The sequence below is a fragment of the Erithacus rubecula genome (assembly GCF_903797595.1).
Source record: "Erithacus rubecula genome assembly, chromosome: 9".
NCBI lineage: Eukaryota > Metazoa > Chordata > Aves > Passeriformes > Muscicapidae > Erithacus > Erithacus rubecula.
In genome coordinates this window covers 18,580,645-18,600,734 of record NC_136660.1, presented here as the reverse complement: position 1 = coordinate 18,600,734, position 20,090 = coordinate 18,580,645, and the positions used below count along the sequence as shown (strand labels likewise).

Here is a 20,090-nt window from a genome sequence, read left to right as displayed (position 1 = left end):
GGTGCTCGGTGCAGGTGCCCGGTGCAGGTGCCCGGTGCGGTGCCCGGTGCAGGTGCCCGGTGCAGGTGCCCGGTGCGGTGCCCGGTGCAGGTGCCCGGTGCAGGTGCTCGGTGCAGGTGCCCGGTGCGGTGCCCGGTGCAGGTGCTCGGTGCAGGTGCCCGGTGCTGTGCCCGGTGCGGTGCCCGGTGCAGGTGCCCGGTGCTGTGCCCGGTGCGGTGCTCGGTGCAGGTGCCCGGTGCGGTGCCCGGTACTGTGCCCGGTGCGGTGCCCGGTGCAGGTGCCCGGTGCGGTGCCCGGTGCGGTGCCCGGTGCAGGTGCTCGGTGCAGGTGGCCGGTGCGGTGCCCGGTGCGGTGCTCGGTGTGGTGCCCGGTACTGTGCCCGGTGCGGTGCCCGGTACTGTGCCCGGTACTGTGCCCGGTGCGGTGCCCGGTGCGGTGCTCGGTGCAGGTGCCCGGTGCGGTGCCCGGTGCGGTGCCTGGTGCGGTGCCCGGTGCAGGTGCCCGGTGCAGGTGCCCGGTGCAGGTGCCCGGTGTGGTGCCTGGTGCGGTGCCCGGTGCGGTGTCCGGGGATGCTCGCTGCGGCCCCGGGCAGCGCGGGGCGAGGCGGCACCGCCGCGGCTCTCCCCGCTGCTGCAGCCGCTTTCTGCACGGAGCCTCGCAGGGCGGCACTGCGCGGGCTCCAGAGGCTCCCGAGGCCCCGGAGGCGGAGCGGATGCACAAGAGGAGGAGGGCAGGGAAGCAATTCTTCGGTTCTGGATGCTGCAAGGCTTCTGGAAATGGAGCGCGGGAGGCGGGGGGATTGGCGCTGAATCACGGCGGGCCGGGCGGCCCAAGGCCCCGCCGATAGGGCCGAGCCGTGTGGGCCGAGCCCGGCCCGGCGGCGCCGCCCCCGCCGCTCCCTGCGCGCTGCGGCTCCGCCCGGCCCGGCCGGCCTCTGTCACCCAGCGGTTCCACAAAAGCCTCCGCCGGGCTCGTTTGCAGCCGCCGTAGCGCCGGCTTCTTCTCGCAGGACGAGGATGCGGGGCCTGGTTATCGCTGCTTTCCTGCTGCAGAGCGTCGCCGGCTCGGCCGCGTTCGGCGCACGGAGGAGGAATGTGGACCCCGAAACGAACATGAACATCGTGAGTGGCCGCGGGGAGCAGCGGCCGAGCCTTGCGGGCTGGGGCGGGGGGCGGCTGGGCGAGCCGGGCTGGGCGAGCCGGGCAGCGCGGCCACCTGCCAGCGCCAGCCCGCTGTCAGCCCTCGCACCCAGCGCCGACACCTGCTCTCTCTCTGCTCCTCTTTCCAGGTCCTTCTTGCTCCCCTGTTGCCTGTGTTTGATCTTTCTCTCGCATTTTTTCTGCCCCAGACCCGTGGATTTTTGCTGGCGGCTCTTTGCGGCAGTCTTTCGGAACCGCTATGAAAGCGATGTTCGTGCAGCGCGGTGAAATTGCAGCACCACGCTCGTGTGTTCTTACCCGCCACTGCTCTTCCCCGCATTTGGGATTTGCTTTCTTAACTTTCTTCACCTTCTGCTGCAGTAGCTAACTCCTGAAATATTTCCTGTTGGTAGCCGGAATTGCTCTTTCCTCTGCTCTTCCTCTTGTCTAAACTGTGCCAATTTTTTACATAGATGAGAAAATGTTTCCAGATAGAAATGCTTAAGGTGTAAAGAATAGAAGTACTTGGATCATGTAAATATAGTTTAAAGGACTGCAAATAGTAATTTAGTCTAAGGCTAATAGCATTGGAATAGCACTTAGCCTTAAAATCATTTTGGAATGTTAATGTTACTGTGAATAGTTAAAGACACATTTAAATTCTTTTCCTCTTCCTTGCCCAGCAGTCTAAGAGAAGAACTCTGGTCATGTCTTGCATTTCTTAAATTTTCTCAAGGCATGGTTGGTGTCACAAAAGCAAATTCACTGCCTTAGTGGATTTACATCAAATTAAAATAACAAAGCCCAAGACATAAGAGATGAGAGATTAAACCAGTTAATGAAATCATAGCATTAAACAGGTGTGGAGCTTTTTGTTATTATTCTCCTGTTTGCTTTTACAGCAAAGTCACTTAAAAGCTCTGCACTGGGCATAAATTTAGAAGAAAAAGGTAAGAAATGGCATGTCCTTCTCTTCTTCTAGATGCTGCAGTGGTGCCAGTGCCTTTCTTCTGTCCTCACTTATTTGTTACTTGTTTTCTTGAGAGCAGTTTCAATTTTTGCCTAACAAATCTGGCTCTTGGTGTTTTGCCCCATTGCCATAACCTACTTTTCAGCACTTCATGTTCTTTCCTGCTGTAAGCACCATGTGCCTGGGACAGTCTCGGGAATCCTTACAGATTGCTGGGATTCAGTCTGGCTCCTTCCTGAGTCTGTGCTGGGATGTCTTATTAAGAAAATCTGCCTGATAGGCAGATGGCACATTACTACCACACCCTTTAATTCCACATTCCAGTCTTTAGAAGAAACCCAAGGTACTTTGCATGTGTTCCTGGACTGAGGAGCCTGGCAGTCTGGTTCCAAGATGTTTTTTTTTTTTTTCCTCTCCTCAGAGTGAAATTATTATCTTCAGAGGATACCCTAGTGAGGAATATGAAGTGACAACAGAAGATGGATATATTCTTTCCATTAACAGAATACCTTATGGAAGAAAAGGCCGTGAAGGAAGTGAAGGTAAGATTTACGTCTGTTCGGAAAAAGAGTGAATGAAAATAGAAAAGCTGTCTTTGATTTATAAAGCTTTTGTTCCTGTAGCAATCCAGAAAAAGATTAAGGACTACTACTGTGTTTTAAAACCATGGAGGAGATGCAGGGGGTGTACAAATGAGGAGGTGGGAGACAGAGGGAATAGTGGTGATGTAAGCTCAAACTTACAAGGGAGCAATATGGGCAAAGGTTTTTATGAGCATTAAATGATAGAATGCTTTAAAAATGAGAAGATGTGGAAGAAGAGAGACACATACCTTTTGACTTGCTATCCTCCTGCACTGTGTATGGAATTAACAGTTTCTGTGCAGTGGCTGAATTTACCAGTCTTGCCACCATCCCTTATATGAATGTCTGTAGAAACTTTTATAACAGCAGCCCATTTGCATAGAAGTTACATATTCTAAGGATAGCCTCAGAATACTTAGGACTGAAAAAAATCCTAGGATTACAGGTAAAAACATGAAGCTCCTAGAAGAAATTTATGATTGTCCTATAGCCTTGGGTGTGAACGAGACCTATGGAAAAACCCTCTCCCTGTCAAAGGCCAAGCAACAGCCTTCCTGAGCTTATCTCTTGGTTTTGTATGAGTTGGGATGTTTGCACTGTCTGTTGTCTTTCACAAGGAGTGTGTAAAGATCAGTGCATGGATGAGCCCTGTCAAAACTGGCAGGTGTCTTTGTATTTAATTTCAGAGAAACTCATGGGGAAAAAGGTTGCCATTGTGCCTGCTGAATTTGTTGAATCCTTCATTGATGGCATAAGTAAACAGAAGTTTCCTGACTTTTGGGAATTCTTCACATGCCCCTTACCACACCCTCGACCCCAAGTTCATGTTTTGCAGAGTGCATTCATTTGAAAAAACAAGGATTACTGACCACATTTGTGGAAGTGTGAGCTCCTGGGAGAATGAAGATTTCAAAGTTCATGTTGATCTTAAGTTTTTATAGACTTGGTATCTTTTCTCAGAAAGATACCAATGATGTGTTACTGCTGACTTAGCATATATACACCGTATTTTTCTTTTGCAATACCTGCATAATGGGAATAGGATTCCTTGGAATTATGCATCACATGATGTTTTGGAACAAAGCCCACAGTTCTTCAGGGGAAAAAAAAAGGGAATTGTACAGAGAACCCAAAAGCAAAACATCAAGGATTTTTTGTTTTACTAGCAAAAAACCCTAAAACAACTGCATAGTGTGGGTAAGAAGGGTGTGGAAGTAAATTTGTCTTTGGCTTCTTGGGTCTGTATTGAAGAAAACAAAATGTCCTATGCAGAAAGGACCCACCTTTTTATTCAGCCTCTGGGGTTTTTAGGATCATAAATGATAGAAAGTCATTATTATCATCTGAATCAGTTTGTCATATGATTGTGCAATTCACGTGGAGATCTGGTGACTGCTTGGTAAAGTGAAAAAGGAACTGTCAGAAACTGGAGGTTAATATGAGAACAGAATTAAAGCATTAAGGCAGTTAAAGTTTTCCCCTTCCAATGTTATGAAACAAGCAATAACAGCTTGAGGAGAGCCTGTTCTTCAAAAATTCAAAAGTTGGTTCATCTGAGTTTAGTAAAAGGGAAGAAGGTATCAATGGTAAATGGAACATTACTGAAAACAAATTCAATGTGAGGCTTGACAATCCTGTCTATAAGACAATAAAGTATTAGTTATTAGTATTAGACAATAAACCACTAAATTACTAAAGTAAACAGTTGTGTTGAACTTTACTGTCTCCAGTGCCAGTTGTGTGCTGCTGGACACTTGCTCTGCTTGCCTGGAGAGTATGCCATGTGAGTTTTTTAAAAAAATGGGAAAAACAGGCACTCAAAAGGTTCCTTGCCACAAATATAAAGATTTCCAGAAAATGAAAGTATTGTTGATTTGGAATTTGAAACGTGAAGCAAACATTTATGGACATGACCTGTGATGGATGATATAGGTGACTGGAAATTGAGATTTATCTGCTTCTGCTGAAAGATCCAAGTCTAAATTATCAATGGAGGAAGTTCTGTATGAGTCTGTATCATAGCAGAGTGATGTGTCACTGGAGGAGGTAAATTCCTGAGTAATCTCTGACATTGAGCTAGTTGTCATGTTACCTGTTTTCAGAGCAGAAGTAAAAGCCAAAACACCTGTTACTGTGTGTGTGTTACTGTGAGATCCAGAGACAGGTCTTTGTAGTTTCTGAAGGCCTTGCTTCTCCTTGGCATTAGATGTTAATTGATTTTCTTTGTATATAAGCAGGAACCTTCAATTTTTATATCTGTATTCCTCATAAAGGTGCCATTTTCCTTTTCAGTACAGGGAAGTCAAGACAGTCTTCTAAATTCTACCTGGGTCTTAACTGTTGTTCTTATAACTGCTTAAATTAAGGGGAGAAAGTCCTTTGAAACACAGATTCCTTTCTTGGCTACTGAACTGCTCATCATGTTCTGCCCAGCTTTGGTGATGGAAGGGTGTTTCACAGAGATAATGTCAGTACCAGTTGCAGAGATTTCCACATCTCAGCACAATAGTTTGGCATTGCTTTGATTGGAAAACAAAGGCCTCCGTAGCACATACCTGGGAATGCCTTCCCAGGTTTGGGGGCAGGGCCAAATTCATAAATATTAAAACTGTTGCTGTGTTTGGGCCACTTTTCTGAGTCTGTGAGCTTGAAACAGTTGTAAGGGCTACCTGTATTTTCCTTGTAGCTCCTGCTTTTCTCATGTTTATTTATAGCACACTTGGCTGTTTTGAGCTTCAAGTTATGAAACTAAGAAGTTGCTAATTTAAAATTCTTAATGAGAAAAAGCATGTGATTTCATGGCACTACGACCATTATACAAATTTCTCTTCTTGGAAGATTAAGTCAAGTAGATTAAATGCCCTCGTGCAAATCTATAACAGACTTACAATAGCTCACTTGAATTTTTCTTAGGTATGCAATGCCAAATGAACAGGAATCCATCACTAGCACTTTCTTTTTCAGGTCCAAGGCCTGCTGTGTTTCTGCAGCATGGTTTGCTTGCAGATGCCAGCAACTGGATCACAAACTTGGATTACAACAGCCTTGGCTTCATGCTGGCAGATGCTGGCTATGATGTATGGCTGGGAAACAGCAGAGGAAACACCTGGTCCAGGAAACACATACACTTCACAGTGAAGCAGGAAGAATTCTGGGTTTTCAGGTATCCTTGTTTTGCTATCTAGACACATTGTGAACTGGCAGAATATTTTTTTCTGATTATATGTGTTGTCACACATGTAGGGACATTAAAGGGGAGTTTTGAGGTTGATATAGTGTGCTGAAGCTTAGGTGGTCAGTAAAAAACTGAAAACTCAATCATCAGAGTTCTGTTTCATCCAAAAGAAGCTTTTCTTTATGTCCTCACAACTGATCTGTGCAGGAAAGCTCCTCACTGATTTCTTACACAACTGACTTTCTGTCTTTGCTTTGTAGCTTTGATGAAATGGCTAAATATGACATTCCAGCCTCAGTGGACTTTATTTTGAAGAAAACTGGCCAGGAACAAGTATTTTACATTGGCCATTCACAGGGCACCACAATGGGTATGTGGAGAGATGCATTTATAAGAATATGTTGTGTTTGAAACAGTATGAAGTTCCACATATGTGGTTTAGTGATTAAAAACTAGGGCTCTTGACAACTACTGCTTTTGGGTTTTAGTGGTTTTCTGGAATATTTGCCAGCATTCAAATGAAAAGACTTAATCTTTCTGTGTTCTTTTAAAAGTGGAAAGCTGTTGGAATGATAAATTGAAGTCACAGGTAGTTGGCAGTACAACTATTTTAAAAAAATAGACTAATCAGGCACAGAGAATAAAGATTCCTGTTTCCAGAATATTTTGCTGCATGTGAGGCCTGGCTCATGTGCTTTAGACATTCTATAAGAAGGAGCTAGGCATGTTGGGTTAGTAAGCCTTAAATGGCTTTCTGGAAGAAAGCAAGTCTTCTGAATTACTGTGTTTATAATAACTAGGTTAATTTTCATTATTTAACTTAATCCTAGATACTGCAGTCAAACTATTAATCTTAAAATACTTTTGCACACTTTCTCATAGGTTTTTGTAGAATTTCTGCTGGGTAAAATTGTTACCTAACTTGTGCCAGTGAGATTTGTTAATCGTTCTTATATTATTTACAGCTTTTGCTGCTTTTTCAACTTTGCCACAGCTGGCTAAGAAAATCAAAATGTTCTTTGCCTTGGCACCTGTAGCTACAGTCAAGTTTGCCACTAGCCCTCTGGTAAAATTTGGATTGTTTCCTGACATGCTGCTCAAGGTTTGTATTTGAGTGTAAATGTTTCAAGCCAAATGATGTATGCCCCTTTCTATCTGAAAAGAGCATAGCAAAGAATGTTTATAGCTGGGGATTAGAGAGTAACATATGACTGGGATTCTGGGTCAGATTTACCATAATGATGGTGTCCAAGTCAGCAGTGTCCTCTGTAGCTTTATTACCATCTAGTGAGACCATTTGCATCAGTTGAAAGTAGTAATTTTACAATTGCAGCTTAATAGATGGAATAAAGTTATTTTTCCATTTACATGTTTCTAGAATTTAAGCTAGGGAAATCATATGATTAACTAGTCACTGTGTTTTAGAAGAGTTGTATAATATCTGTATACAGAATACAGATCATGAATTGTCATGAACTTTAACAGATTTGTTTCACAATCAGCTATTTAGTATTGGAAGATGGTCCTTCAGAGGGTGACTAAGAGCAACAGCTTTATTTAGATGCTGTGAATCATCCTCTGGAGTAGTTTACCTCTTCCCCATTAACTTCAAGGGGAATGAGGCAGGCTGCAGTAGATGCCTGAAGTCAGACATTGTGAACACCCTGCTGTCTGTCATTTTTAACCATCACTTTAATTTCCACCACTCATGGAGATTCTCACACAGAGCTGTTTGTTCTGTGACATAAACCCCCTTGTGATCTAGCTTATATTGATTTAAAGTCTGTCTGTAGTCCTACTTCCTTGCTCTAAAGGCAGTTAACATAAAAGCAGCACTAATCATTGTGATTTCCTATTCCTTGCATGATGGGTTTTGTCTAATGAGACTGGCAGCTGATCATCTACCTTGTGCAGATGTTCATGTTTTGCTGAAGAACTTGATTATCATTGTGACTTGCAAAAAACTGAAGTGCAGGGAGAACCTGACAGTGACAAGCCCATGGGTTAGTCATGTCTTTAAGGAGCTGTGTCACTTTTAAGGAAGTTTTCAGTGGGACATTTTAAAATGCTTGGACATTTTAAAAATAACCATCAAGAGGAAGTGGTCACCACATCTCATGCAACTTGTTTTTCTCTCATGGTTTGAAGAGAGAAAATTGCAAGTACAAATCCATTTAAGATCAGCAAGCAGAACTTAATATACTTTAGCCTTAAACAATCCAATGACAAAAAACTGTACAGTATAACTGTGAATTATTGAATTTAAAATTTGAAATTTGAGGTTAGGTTTGAAATTCTTGCAAGATTTTTCCAGTTCCCATGTACTCTTTGTGGGGTTAATGTACTGCACCTTTTATAGCAGAAGCAGTAACCATGACAATGCTGATAAGGAGATCAATGATTTTCATATGACACACCTGTCACCAGTGCAATTGCAAATAATTACCTCAAGAGTGTAAAAACTGAAAATAGGTCATTCTGTGCAATTACATGTTTGTCCTATGTCTTTGTTATTTTGTAGGACATGTTTGGAAAGAAACAATTCCTCCCTCAGAATTCCTTGCTGAAGTGGCTTGCTACCCACGTTTGCACCCACAGAATACTGGATGACCTTTGTGGCAACCTATTCTTTCTTCTGTGTGGTTTCAATGAGAGAAACTTGAATATGGTGTGTTCTAGTGACTTTCTTTAATAGCTAAGTTATTGTGAACTCTAACACAGTATTGACTGAATATATAAAAAATGCTTAAGGGATACCATTATTAGGTTTAAAATTCAGCTTGAGAGTTCTGTTTTTCAATACAATTAATCCCCCAAATGTTTTAACTTCTTATCTCATCTTTATGTATGGCTCCAGTTAACTTTTGTTTCTAAGCTTTAAGTGGAATGGAATAGTTTGGTTTTTGTTCAGGAAGCAGCAGTGGGTAGGACTGATGCACTCTGAGGAAGAGTAAACCATGTAAATGCTCTTGTTGCAGAGCCGAGTGGATGTGTATTCAACACACTGCCCTGCTGGAACATCTGTACAAAACATGATTCACTGGAGCCAGGTAGGGTTTCCAGAATCTAAAGTGCCCTTGACTCTAGTTTGTTTGTACAATATTGATGTGTCTGATATTTAAATGAAATAAAATGCTAAAATATATTTGCAGTCTAGCCCAAATGAAATTTGGAACTGCCAAAATTTAGAATGGCAGTTGTTCACTGCAGCTGCTTTCATAATAAGGATTTATGGTGATTCATCCCTCTTCCCTGTTTATTTGAAAATATTGTAACTGGAAGTACCTGAACCAACAAAAAATGCAGCAGAATAACTTACCTCAGAGAGATGCTGTAATGAGTATTTGTTTCCCTTTTAGCAAACCCTGTTTTGATTACAAGTTGTATTTTTAGCCAGTGAAAAGCAGCAGAATTTCTTTCTATTCTGTTTGGCTTTGTTTTATATTTTAATAGTATATTTTGATGTTCATCTCAATGCACAGTTTCATGCCTGTGATGCTGTTGTGCCTTAAGCTTGGTCAGCAGGCTGACAAATGAGACATTTGCCATGGAATCAGTGGTCAGTGCTACTTGTGATTTTGTACTGAATTTGGTCACCTAATCAGAGAAAGTGTTCTGCTGTACACAGCTGTTCAAGGGTTGGCTCAGAAAGAAACTTGTGAAGATTTTTTTTTTTTTCTAGATCCCTATTATATGAACTCCTATTTCTGAAAAAAAAGTAGATGGTAAATTATGCAGAGTAGGCATGCTGAGAAAGCTCCCTGCTTTATTCGTACACATTTAGATAAAAGGTAAATATTTCAGAAATAAACATGGAGCTGCCACATCCTGGCTTTGGATTCATTAAGCTGTTTTCCTTAGTCTTTTCTACTGTTGCTATGAGAGAGTCTGAAATCTTAAGGGACAAAGTGTAATAGTATTGAATGTTAATGTTTCCCATTCCTGTGACACTGGGCAAAGCAGTGACACTTGTCCTTGTTAATATTTGGCATTCCACTGTTTCTTGTGTAGGTTGTCATTGCCAGTTCTCCAGATGACTACGCTTTTTTATTCTTGTGGTAGTAGTGTTGCAGTTCTTTGTGTATTTTTTTATTTCTAGGCTGTGAGGACTGGGGAACTGAAAGCTTATGACTGGGGAAGCAAAGCTGCAAATATGGCTCACTATAACCAGGTAGACATCTTTTACATCTATAATTCTAGAGTGTCACAGAAGATAGTCCTTGGACACTTCTCTGGGTGCTGTATTTAACCTGTGTGCTAAAGAGCTGTTAGTGTTAGCCAATAACCAGACTGGAGATCTAATTTTTCCAAAACAACAAAAAAAGAAACCAGCTGGGACTGTAGAGCTCAGAGGTAGTCCTAAGTCAGTGTGGGGCTCATATTTGGATATGAAGCTGTAGTGGCACACACTTTCTTGAGGGAAAGTCCTGCCAGCCTAGATCATGAGATCCTCCTGCACTTCTCATCATAAGGCACAAGCTGTCAGTTCATGTGTATTGTTTATTTTTAGTCTGTTTAGTCTCATGCATTTTTGTTTCTAAATTGCTGTGTGCAATGCCAAAAATATTTTTCCCTTTGTCTCTTAGTGACTGCAAAATACTGCAGTATCATACTTTCAGAGAAACAGTCACTTTTGGCCTTAGAATTGAAGTCCCTTGTATGGGATGCATTCTCTGAGATGCTGCTGTCTTTGTAAACTCCTCAAACCACATCTTTACTGCTTCACATGCTATAATATTGCAGGGCTCTTGCAGTTACATTTTTGGTTGAGCCAGGACTCCATCTCTACCTGCCCAAGAGAGAAAATGAGTATCTGACACATTCTTGTAGTTGCTAATGTGTTACACTGGCAGTGTAGGTTATAGTGAAGATTTTTTTTTTTTTTAATGCTTTCTTTTAATTTTCCCTCTCCTCAGTCTACTCCTCCTTTCTACAAAATAAGAGACATGACTGTACCAACTGCAGTGTGGACTGGTGGACAGGACTGGCTGGCAGACCCAAAGGATGTTGCTATGCTGCTGACTCAGATCACCAATTTGGTTTACCACAAAAACATTCCAGAGTGGGAACATTTGGATTTCATCTGGGGCCTTGATGCACCTTACCGCATGTATAATGAAATAATTAACATGATGAGGAAGTTATCTCTAAACTGACATGGAATTTCACAGTATTGGCTCACCAGGAATTTGTCAGTTTTTGGAAAATACACTTTTCTGGCAATAATACTACATTGCTTAGAATGATGCATTTTTAAAATGCCAGCAATGATTACTGACTTGGATTTATATTTGGTTGTTTTTTCTCAGTATTAATTCTCTCTCTTCACAGTATTTTGCTGATTTTGCACACTGTGGCATGGTACTCAAATCACAGCAGTAGGACTTAGCACAAAAGAAGTATGTCATGTGCACGTAAATTTGGTCACCTGTCTGAAAGACAAATTAGATAAGTTAGTCCATTGAGCACCTCAGGTGCTTGACACTTAGAACAAGTATTTCACTGTGCATAAAACATGGCCATTTCTCAGTACATGGCCAATTCTAAGTACCTTTGAGAAGTACTTCTTGTACTGCAGTGAGCTATTTGGTGCTGGCACTTTACAAAGCACTTAGTGACTTTTTGCTGTGGTATTATTTTAGCCATCACATAAAATCAGATTGCTTCCCTTTTCAATATTGCCCAGAAGAAGTGTGGTGAAGCCAGAGAAACCACTATCAGGTAACATTTCTGATTTTGGGACTAATTCATTGTTGCATTTTCTTGCTTTGATGGTGTCCCTGAAGCCTCTAGTGTTTCACATAACCAGCTGTGGATAGAGGTTACAATTTGCCCTGGCAGATTCCTGGAACAAGAGTAATGTTCAAACAAAACCACTTTCAGTTAACTTTGTCAATAGATTGTGGCTTTCGAGGAGAGTGATGTAACACACTTGTGATTTGCACTGACCACTAGCTAGAAAACAAGCTCCCCCAGTCTGCTGCTGGTGACAGAAGAGCCAAAGCATTAATTCTACAGCTTGAGTGACTTAATTTCTGTGGACTTTTCCCTTAATTGTCAGCTGCATTGCAGATCTGTTTACTTCTTAACTGCTTATAGGATGCTCCCCACCACTGCTTTCAAGAACTGAATAACTGCCTGGAGAAGTCTGACAGTATTACAGCAACTCAATTTGTCTCAGTTTCTATTTCAAACTGGGGCTAAGACCCCTTTTAATGGGGAAGAGGATTCACATCTGCCTCAGGAGTCTGACTTTGGACTTTTCATTGATTGTACAGAGGACTTTGGTTCCTCTGAGATGCATAAAAGTTCTATGCCAAATGAACCATCTCCAGAGTCAGTGGCCTCAGTTCAGATGATAGTTTCTGTGCCATTGTTGGATTCAATCCAGATTTCTTCAGTAATCCCAACAGGATAAAGAGCCTTTCTACATGTCATAGGAAATAATGCATTTTAAATTGAAGCAAACTTATTTTGTAAAAAAAAAAAAAAATTAAAAAAATAAAAAAATTCACAGAAATAGACATGGGTTGTAAATTAGGACTTGTTTCTTTGTGGGTTTTTGTTTGTTTTGTTGGGGTACTTTTGGTTTGTGGTGGGTGGTTTTGTTTGTCTGGGGTTTTTTTTGTGTTGTTGTTGTTGTTTTGTTTTGGATTTTTTTGATTCCTAATTCAGACTCAGGGAATTCTCAGGTGTTGTTTAGGGACAAAGTGGTTCATGCCTTTAAGTCTGCTTTACATTTGTATCAGCCAGATGTGCTTTACTTTGCTGTGCTGAAAGGAAGCTTCTGTAGGAATCCAAGGTGGCTAATTTAACAGTTGTGAGTGTATGTGGTATGGCAAGAGCCATGTGCATCATGTTTATTAAGCTTGAGCTATTTCAATAAACATGAGACCTGCTTGGAGTTTGGAGTGGTGTGGTGTTTCACTTCTGTTTCATAAATGCATGGGAATCTTTGGGACAGAATTCAGAAAGACAAGTCTATTTTTCACAACTATTAATCCATAGAACAAGTACAGAAGAAAAGTAAAATAGCCAAGTAAACTTCCATATTACTTTTTCCATGAAAGAAGCTTTTCCCTAGCTTAAAAGGCCGTTCTTATTTAGGTGGACTTCTCTGATACTTTTAAGTAAGGTGCTAACTGTAAATAATTACAAGACAGAGTTATTTTCTAAGCCTTCAGGTGAGGCTTCTTCTAAACCACTGACGTGGTGGAAAGCTTCTTGTATCATATTCTTAAACCTTGAGTAATTGGATTGCTTAACAGACTGTCTGGTAATCTCATAAATGACACTTAATCACAATAAGGCAGAGAGCTAATCTTTGCCAACAGTACACATGAACCACCTTTTGACCTTTGTCACCTTCAGTAATAAATGTGCTCAGGCTGTACCTTTGTGTGCATTCTGAATACTGTAGTTGTGCAGTTGAGACTGAGTGTATTAAATCCTTTGTGTTATCACCTTTGCCAGATGATGAGCATCCTGTGTACCTGCAAATAAAGCCAGGATACTAGAAGCTTTACACAAAAGCCATTATGGAGCTTCTCTGCTTCACTGAAGTAAGGGTAGTTTTGGAATGGTGAGCTGCTTTTGTTGTCTCTGACTCACTAAAATTGCAGGCCTTGTGTGTGAGAAACTTGGCGAGGTGTCAGTAAAAATTAAGATACCCTGAAAGAGGAGACAAGTGAGAAGCTTGGTCTATAGAATCACCTGTGATGAATTAAGAGTTCAGTGATGAATAGTACATTTTTCTAAGCAGATCCTAAATATTGTTTTACAGACCTCTGTGTGTAACAGGTCTGTGTAACAGGTATGTCTGTGCTGTTGAAGGTTGGCTGAACATCAGCTTTGGACAGTATAAAAGTTCACTGGCTTAACAGGGCATGGGACACTTTGTGCTGGCTTGGTCTCAGCATTTAGTGACTGCTGGAAAGGCAAAGAAAGCAGTCCCTGTTCAGTGATGGATTATCACTCACAGACCTGTGTGCAGCTGAAGACAATGCACGGTCCAGGGCTTTGTCTGAGAGATGTACAACAACCAGACATGAGGGATAGCACAGACATAAAGACATGGCTTTGTCCTCATGTTGTGCTTGGAACTTTACAAGGATTTTTTTGTAGTCATCTGCAAGTATATTTACAGTGTTCATTTCCTGCAGGAGGCCTGAGGATGGTGGAGTGTGTTTGTTAGTGGAGTACTGAATGGTGTACCAGCTCCATGCAGACCATTTTCACACTGGTTAGTGATTCCATGGCTAGTGATAACACTGATAAAAGTTTATACATCAACTCAAGCAGTATTGAAGTGCCTCAGCATAGGAAGAGGTGGTAAAACAGACCTCCTACATTACTTGGGCCCTGTAAGAGGAACAGTTTTGTCAGTTTGGGAAACAAAATTTTTGTATAAATTATTTATAGTGAATGTGCCATAACAAAAAACATAAACCCCAAAGCCCTCCAAATGAAACAGAAGTACCTTCATATCATAAAAAGTTACAAATGGCTTTACTCTGCAAGATGTGAGAGAGAAACCTTGATAGCTGTACAGGTTTTTGGATATCTAATAAAATGGCTCTTGGTAGAAGATTTTCTGGTAATGAAAGCATTCATAATGTCTTTTCCCTTCATTGTCTTATAAAATACAAACTCATGCTGCAGCATTGCCCTTCAGGAGCTTGCCTTTCTTCCTGGCAGCCTATTTTCATAAAACTTTATATGACCAAAATCATTGAAATTATCAATGAAATGAAAAATTGTGAAGGTTGGATGGACACTAGCCACACCTGTAACACGATTGCCTAATTTTTATTTTCTGAGTGGAAGTGTCTGCATTGGGTTCTAACTCTTCCATAAATTATGTCTGTAAGTGGCTGAGAATGCAAATAAATTATTCATTCCTGAGTTAATTTTGAATGAAAGAATTTTAGGATATTTTCCTGGTGGTTATTATTTTGAAAACTGATCCTGTTAAGGTAAAGCTTGACAATTAGCAATTTACTTCACTGTCAGTTTTCCATCATCAGCTATGGCTCAAAATTAATTAGACTTTTGATTGTGCTTTTGACTATCTGGAGAGGTTTTCAGTGAAGCTTGGGAAGGAAGGCGGAGATTAAGAATTTGATAAAGCAAATGTGTCGGTTCTGTTAAAAAAGTATTTTGTGTTTAGGCTAAATTTTTTAATCAGAACTGAAGAAGAATGTGCGTTCATCCTGAAATTCTCAGCATCCCCGTGGGCTCAGGCTTCAAGCTACTTTACCAAGGATGCGAGGAGAAAAGTTTAATCTCGTTTATTTGTATCCATATCCTGCGTTTGCATATGCAGATTAAGTAAACAGAAGGGGGCTGTAGGTTAGAATCGTAGAATCATTTGGGGTTAGAAAAGACCTCTAAGATGGGGTCCAAAGCCATTACACCTGTAGAGGCTGTGTCAGGCGCACCGCCTGCTGCCGGTGCTGCTGCCGCGCAGGGTGGTTCGCTGTCCCCGGGGCTTTGCGCCCGGCGGCGTTTCCCGGTGCCGTTACCCTGCGCTGGCGCTGGGCGGCGCTGCCGCTCCGGGCAGACCGGGCCAGGGGCGGGACCGGGGGGACCGGGCGGGATGCCCCGCACCGGCTCGGCGGGCAGGTGAGTCCGGGCGTGATCCCCGCGCTGTGCCAGCACGGTAACAGCTCCCTTTCAAACCAGGGCAGGCGCTGCCGCTGCTGCCGGTGCCTGTCCTGCGTCCCTGGTGCCGGTCCTGGGCAAGCCTCCAGCCCGCTTGTCCCGGTAGAAGGCTGGGCATGTTCTGGGATGTTAACCCCTGGTACAACAATAATACTACCATACAGAGGAGGATGGAAAAAGAGTTTTTCCCTCTGATGCTGTATTAGTTTCAGTATGTTAATTAATTCTAGTTTCCCCTCCCGCTAACTTTCTCTCATTTTCCTCCTACTCGCCGTAGTATTGCGCTGTTTATGATATAGCTCGTAGCTAACAGTGCAGCCTGGGGTAGGTGCTTGCATCTTGTGCTCATGTGGAATCTATTTAAGACCCTTTGTGGGGCCTCATTCCAAACTATGTGCCCTTCAACCTAAACTGTGTAGCAGGAGTGAGTTTTTGAGAGAGCCATTTAGATTCCTGCAACACATGGGAAAGTTTGGCAGCGTTGTGAGTGAGGAAAGCTGGGTTGTGTTGCTGAGTTAGATACCGAAAGGGTTTGTGTGTACTTTGTGTGCGCGTGTGTGTGTCTCATACCTTGTGCTGACAAGGAAACTGAAGTTAGCAGAGCAGAGATACGCGGTCAGTGCTATTCGGCGGCTCAGCCAGACGGCTGGGGCTGGGGTTCTGGAGGATGAGGAGGGTCTGTGCTCTGTGATGGGAGGATGAGCTGTCCCGGGCGGCTGGGGCTGGGGTTCTGGAGGATGAGGAGGGTCTGTGCTCTCTGATGGGAGGATGAGCTGTCCCGGGCGGCTGGGGCTGGGGTTCTGGAGGATGAGGAGGGTCTGTGCTCTGTGATGGGAGGATGAGCTGTCCCAGGCGGGTTCCCCGGCAAGCCGGGCGGTCTCGGGGCGGTGCCAGTCCCCCAGGTAAGCGCTGCTCGCCTGCGCCTTGCTCGGGCTTTGTGCTGCAGGGTACCCTAGAAACTATCCCAGCACTGCAGAGTTACGTTAATTTTCCTTAAGGGATTTAAGAATATTTTTCAATGGCCTAATCAGGCAAAACGCCTATTCTTTAAAATTTCGCTTGTGGGCAGCAGTGGCTCTAAAACTTTTTGGGGCTTCAGGTATCTGTAGGGATTAGCCAGAGAAGTGTCTTTAAGGCAGCTGAGCAATTTATGTGGATCTCCCTTTAGTGAGATTTAGAATACATTTCAGAATAAATTGATGCCCTGCAAAATTCCAATAAAAGAGAGGATCACTTATCCCACCTGAGAGACTTAATTTTTGATTGTGACGGTATAAGTCAACAGAAATATTCAACATGAATATTCCTGGACCCAGGTGGTAATCGTGTTATAAATGCCTTATTGTGTAATAGAGATTAGGATAAAATGCAGCCAGAAGATTGAAATGAAGCTCTTGGGTGTAGATCCTCATCTGTTAGATTAGGGTCTTGCACCGGGTTTTAATTTACAATGGTTAGTGCTCTAAATAAATTTATTCAACAGAACAGTCTCATAAAGCAAGGAATCTGAATTCCAAAATATATATGGAACAGGTAGAAATCTGTCTCCAACAAGGACCTACTGATTGCCTGTATAATAGCACAGATAATGTTACTGCTTAAGTAAAATTCTTGAAGCCGAAGGAGAGAACAGAATCTATTGAACAGAGAACAGCAAACTTGTGTTACAAATTTATGCATATTCAGTAGAGGTCACTGCTAATTAATCATTCTTAATTATTCAGAAGCAAGGAGCTACAGTGTTACATTTATCCCATCAGATTTATTTTCTGATTAGCCAAGAAGTAAAATCATCTGAACAAGCTAATAAAGTCATCCAGGAAATTGACCTCATTTCCAATATTAGAATAAATGCTTTACTGACAAAAGAGGTGAGTTCATAGGAAACTTATGGCAAGCTTTGTTTCCCTAAATGTTCAAAGCTTTGTTTTCTTTTTCTAAAAGCACAAAAGAAATGATGTCTTAGTGGTTAAATCAAAACTTCCATCACTTACCTCTAAATGTTTTTAGCAAATTAGGAATGTTGAAGTCAAGCCTGCTGGCTTCTGCCTGTGGTGTGCTTGCATGTGGTCAGAGGAAGGTCCTTTAAAGGACATAGGTCTAACTGGTGGATCTTTTAAGTGCATATGTTAGTTTGATACATGGGTAAAGAAGGATTTTTGTATCAACTTGCTAATAGAGCAGTTGAGATATGGAGTGAATATTGTAATAATGTGATAATACTGGCCACTAAGCATTTGTCTGGAAGCATAATGAGATTTTACCCTGTATTCTCCTTGGCAACTGAGGGATCTTATGTTCTTCAAAATTGGTTGGCTCAATTTTACATCTAGTCATGTCACATGAATTTTTCCATGTCAAGTAAATAGAGGTACTTAAAAGGAGAACATGACCTCAAATGTCATATTTGATGGAGATAAGTCACAGCCACTACATCCAGACTGGAATGTCTTATTAACTAGGGCTATTTGATAATTAAGGAATCATTAGGAAAATATGTGTTTGCACAGAGCCATTACCCACCAGATCTCCAGAGGTTAGACCTGTTTAGCTAGCAGTTGCATTAAAAAAAAAAGAAGTTAATTTTTATTGTTAATTATCTATAAAGGCAAAAGGATCACAAAGGATACCACAATTCAAAATTGGTAAAAATAGCAACTTTTAAAGTGTCTGCACTAAGTGGAGTGGAAGATGTTCCAACTCTTTCTCTGAATTCCAGCATTAGATTTCTGCACTTTGCTTATTTTTCCTACTGTGCAAATCTCCTGTAGAGCTCTGCTGCTAACCTTGGTCAGCTAATTCTTTCTGAGATCTTAATGCATTGTATTGTCTTCTATATGGCAGGAAAGAGAACTTCCCCTTTAACGATGCACGTTGCCATGTCAGAGTTTTGGAGGTGGAGCCGCTGGTAGAACAGGCTACATAAAAGCGTGCAGGATTTCCAGCTGCCTCAGACTGCAAGCAGCATGAACTGCAGCCTGCCACAGCGAGTGCTGCTCAGCTCTCCCATGGAGGGGCAGAGGGACAGGTTGTGCCTGCAGTCTCTTTGGGACTTTGTCACTGCAAAGGAGCCGCTGATCAAGTCACCGTTCTTTCCAGTGCTGTTTTCCTTTACAGCATACATGGCTTTCTGTCTTCCATATGTTGTGCTGGACTTTTTAAGCATCAGACTGCCAGACTTGAGAAAATACAAAATCCAGCCCCAGAGCTATCCAAGTCTTCGAATGATGGTGCCTTGCATTATTCAAAGCGTGTATCACCATGTTGTTTTGATCTTCCCGGTGACATTCCTACACTGGTACTGGAGACCCATGAATCTACCAGTGACAGCTCCAGAGCTGCCTGAAGTCCTGCTGCAAGTAGCAGTTTGTCTGCTGCTATTTGATTTTGAATACTTCCTGTGGCATTTGCTTCATCACAAGGTGCCCTGGCTCTACAAGACCTTCCACAAGGTGCATCACAAGCACGTGTCGACCTTCGCCCTTACCACGCAGTATTCCAGCGTATGGGAGCTGCTCTCTCTGGGATTTTTTGCTGCTATAAACCCACTGCTCCTCGGATGCCATCCCTTGACAGAAATGATTTTCTTCCTTGTAAACATTGGTTTGTCAGTGGAGGACCATTCTGGATATGACCTGCCGTGGTCAACTCACCGACTTGTGCCTTTTGGATTGTACGGCGGAGCGCCACATCACGATCTCCACCATCTGAAATTCAAATCAAACTATGCTCCTTACTTCACTCACTGGGACAAACTCTTTGGGACATTCACAGAGTCACATGCTCATTAAGATTACTTACCTGTGCTTGAACTCTTATTTTTTATAGACTTAACTGGGACATTATTTTTTTAAAGACATACAGAAGATTGTATATTTAAAGCTGCCTATAAAAGCAATAGCTATTTATAACAAATCCTCTTAATATATGTGTATTTGTGTGTGTACTTGGATCTGCCTTTGTTAAGGGAATGCAAATGGCAAAGTGAATATCTGTTGCTTAAATTTGAGTTAAAGGTTTAAGGGAAGCATTAAGAGACATTCTCTCTCCTTTCCTTCTTTCCAGCTTTCATAAAGCATATATCATGTTGCTGTATGATGTTTTATGCATACGCCAGAACATTATCTTACTCTTGTAGGATGATTTATGATGTAAACAGAAAAGGTACACATCATGTATTTTGTGGAGTTTAATCTGCCAGAGAAAATTATTGCGCAGTGATTTTGCAAAATATTGCTGCCAAGTCATGGTGGCTGGCTATCTGTTAAATGATTTTGTTATTTATATTTTTTATCTTGATGTACTGTCTCTTTTTGATAGAGAATAAATATATTCATTCTTTAAAAATCACGTTGTGTTTAATTTTATTAATTTCTCTGTTCATATTAGGAACAGGTATAGTTCCTTTTGCATAGGTGTCATGTATTTGAATTATAAAATCATATAATTGTTTAGGTTGGAAAAGATCTCTAAGATAGAGTCCAACCATTACCCTAACACTGGCAAGTTCACCACTAGACTCTGCTCTATGTGCCCCATATACAGATCTTTTAAATACC

General features: G+C 42.0%; 2 protein-coding genes across 3 annotated transcripts; both read left to right on the top strand.

The window, feature by feature from the left end:
- Positions 1-879: 879 nt before the first annotated feature.
- LIPA (lipase A, lysosomal acid type) lies at positions 880-12,448 on the top strand. The gene is made up of 9 exons (XM_079312889.1): positions 880-1,121; positions 2,531-2,651; positions 5,658-5,856; positions 6,129-6,238; positions 6,834-6,970; positions 8,390-8,536; positions 8,847-8,918; positions 9,968-10,039; positions 10,785-12,448. Exons 1-9 carry the CDS (start codon positions 1,017-1,019, stop codon positions 11,022-11,024), a joined length of 1,203 nt encoding a protein of 400 aa, XP_079169015.1. The 5' UTR covers positions 880-1,016; the 3' UTR covers positions 11,025-12,448.
- A 3,893-nt stretch (positions 12,449-16,341) lies between these two features.
- CH25H (cholesterol 25-hydroxylase) lies at positions 16,342-19,866 on the top strand. 2 transcript variants are annotated; one of them, XM_079312896.1, is made up of 3 exons: positions 16,418-16,433; positions 17,309-17,402; positions 18,376-19,866. In XM_079312896.1, the coding sequence occupies exon 3, from the start codon at positions 18,498-18,500 to the stop codon at positions 19,320-19,322; it is 825 nt and encodes a 274-aa protein (XP_079169022.1). In that variant the 5' UTR covers positions 16,418-16,433; positions 17,309-17,402; positions 18,376-18,497; the 3' UTR covers positions 19,323-19,866. The 2 variants fall into 2 exon arrangements, with proteins under 2 accessions (XP_079169021.1, XP_079169022.1); XM_079312895.1 differs by having other exon boundaries at positions 16,342-17,402.
- Positions 19,867-20,090: the final 224 nt, after the last annotated feature.

Excerpts from the sequence above, each read along its gene's own strand:
- LIPA (XM_079312889.1), top strand. The coding sequence starts at position 1,017 with ATGCGGGGCCTGGTTATCGCTGCTTTCCTGCTGCAGAGCGTCGCCGGC. Across the intron at positions 2,652-5,657 it reads AGGCCGTGAAGGAAGTGAAG|GTCCAAGGCCTGCTGTGTTT; the intron begins GTAAGATTTACG and ends TTTCTTTTTCAG. Across the intron at positions 8,537-8,846 it reads ATGAGAGAAACTTGAATATG|AGCCGAGTGGATGTGTATTC; the intron begins GTGTGTTCTAGT and ends CTCTTGTTGCAG.
- CH25H (XM_079312895.1), top strand. The coding sequence starts at position 18,498 with ATGAACTGCAGCCTGCCACAGCGAGTGCTGCTCAGCTCTCCCATGGAG.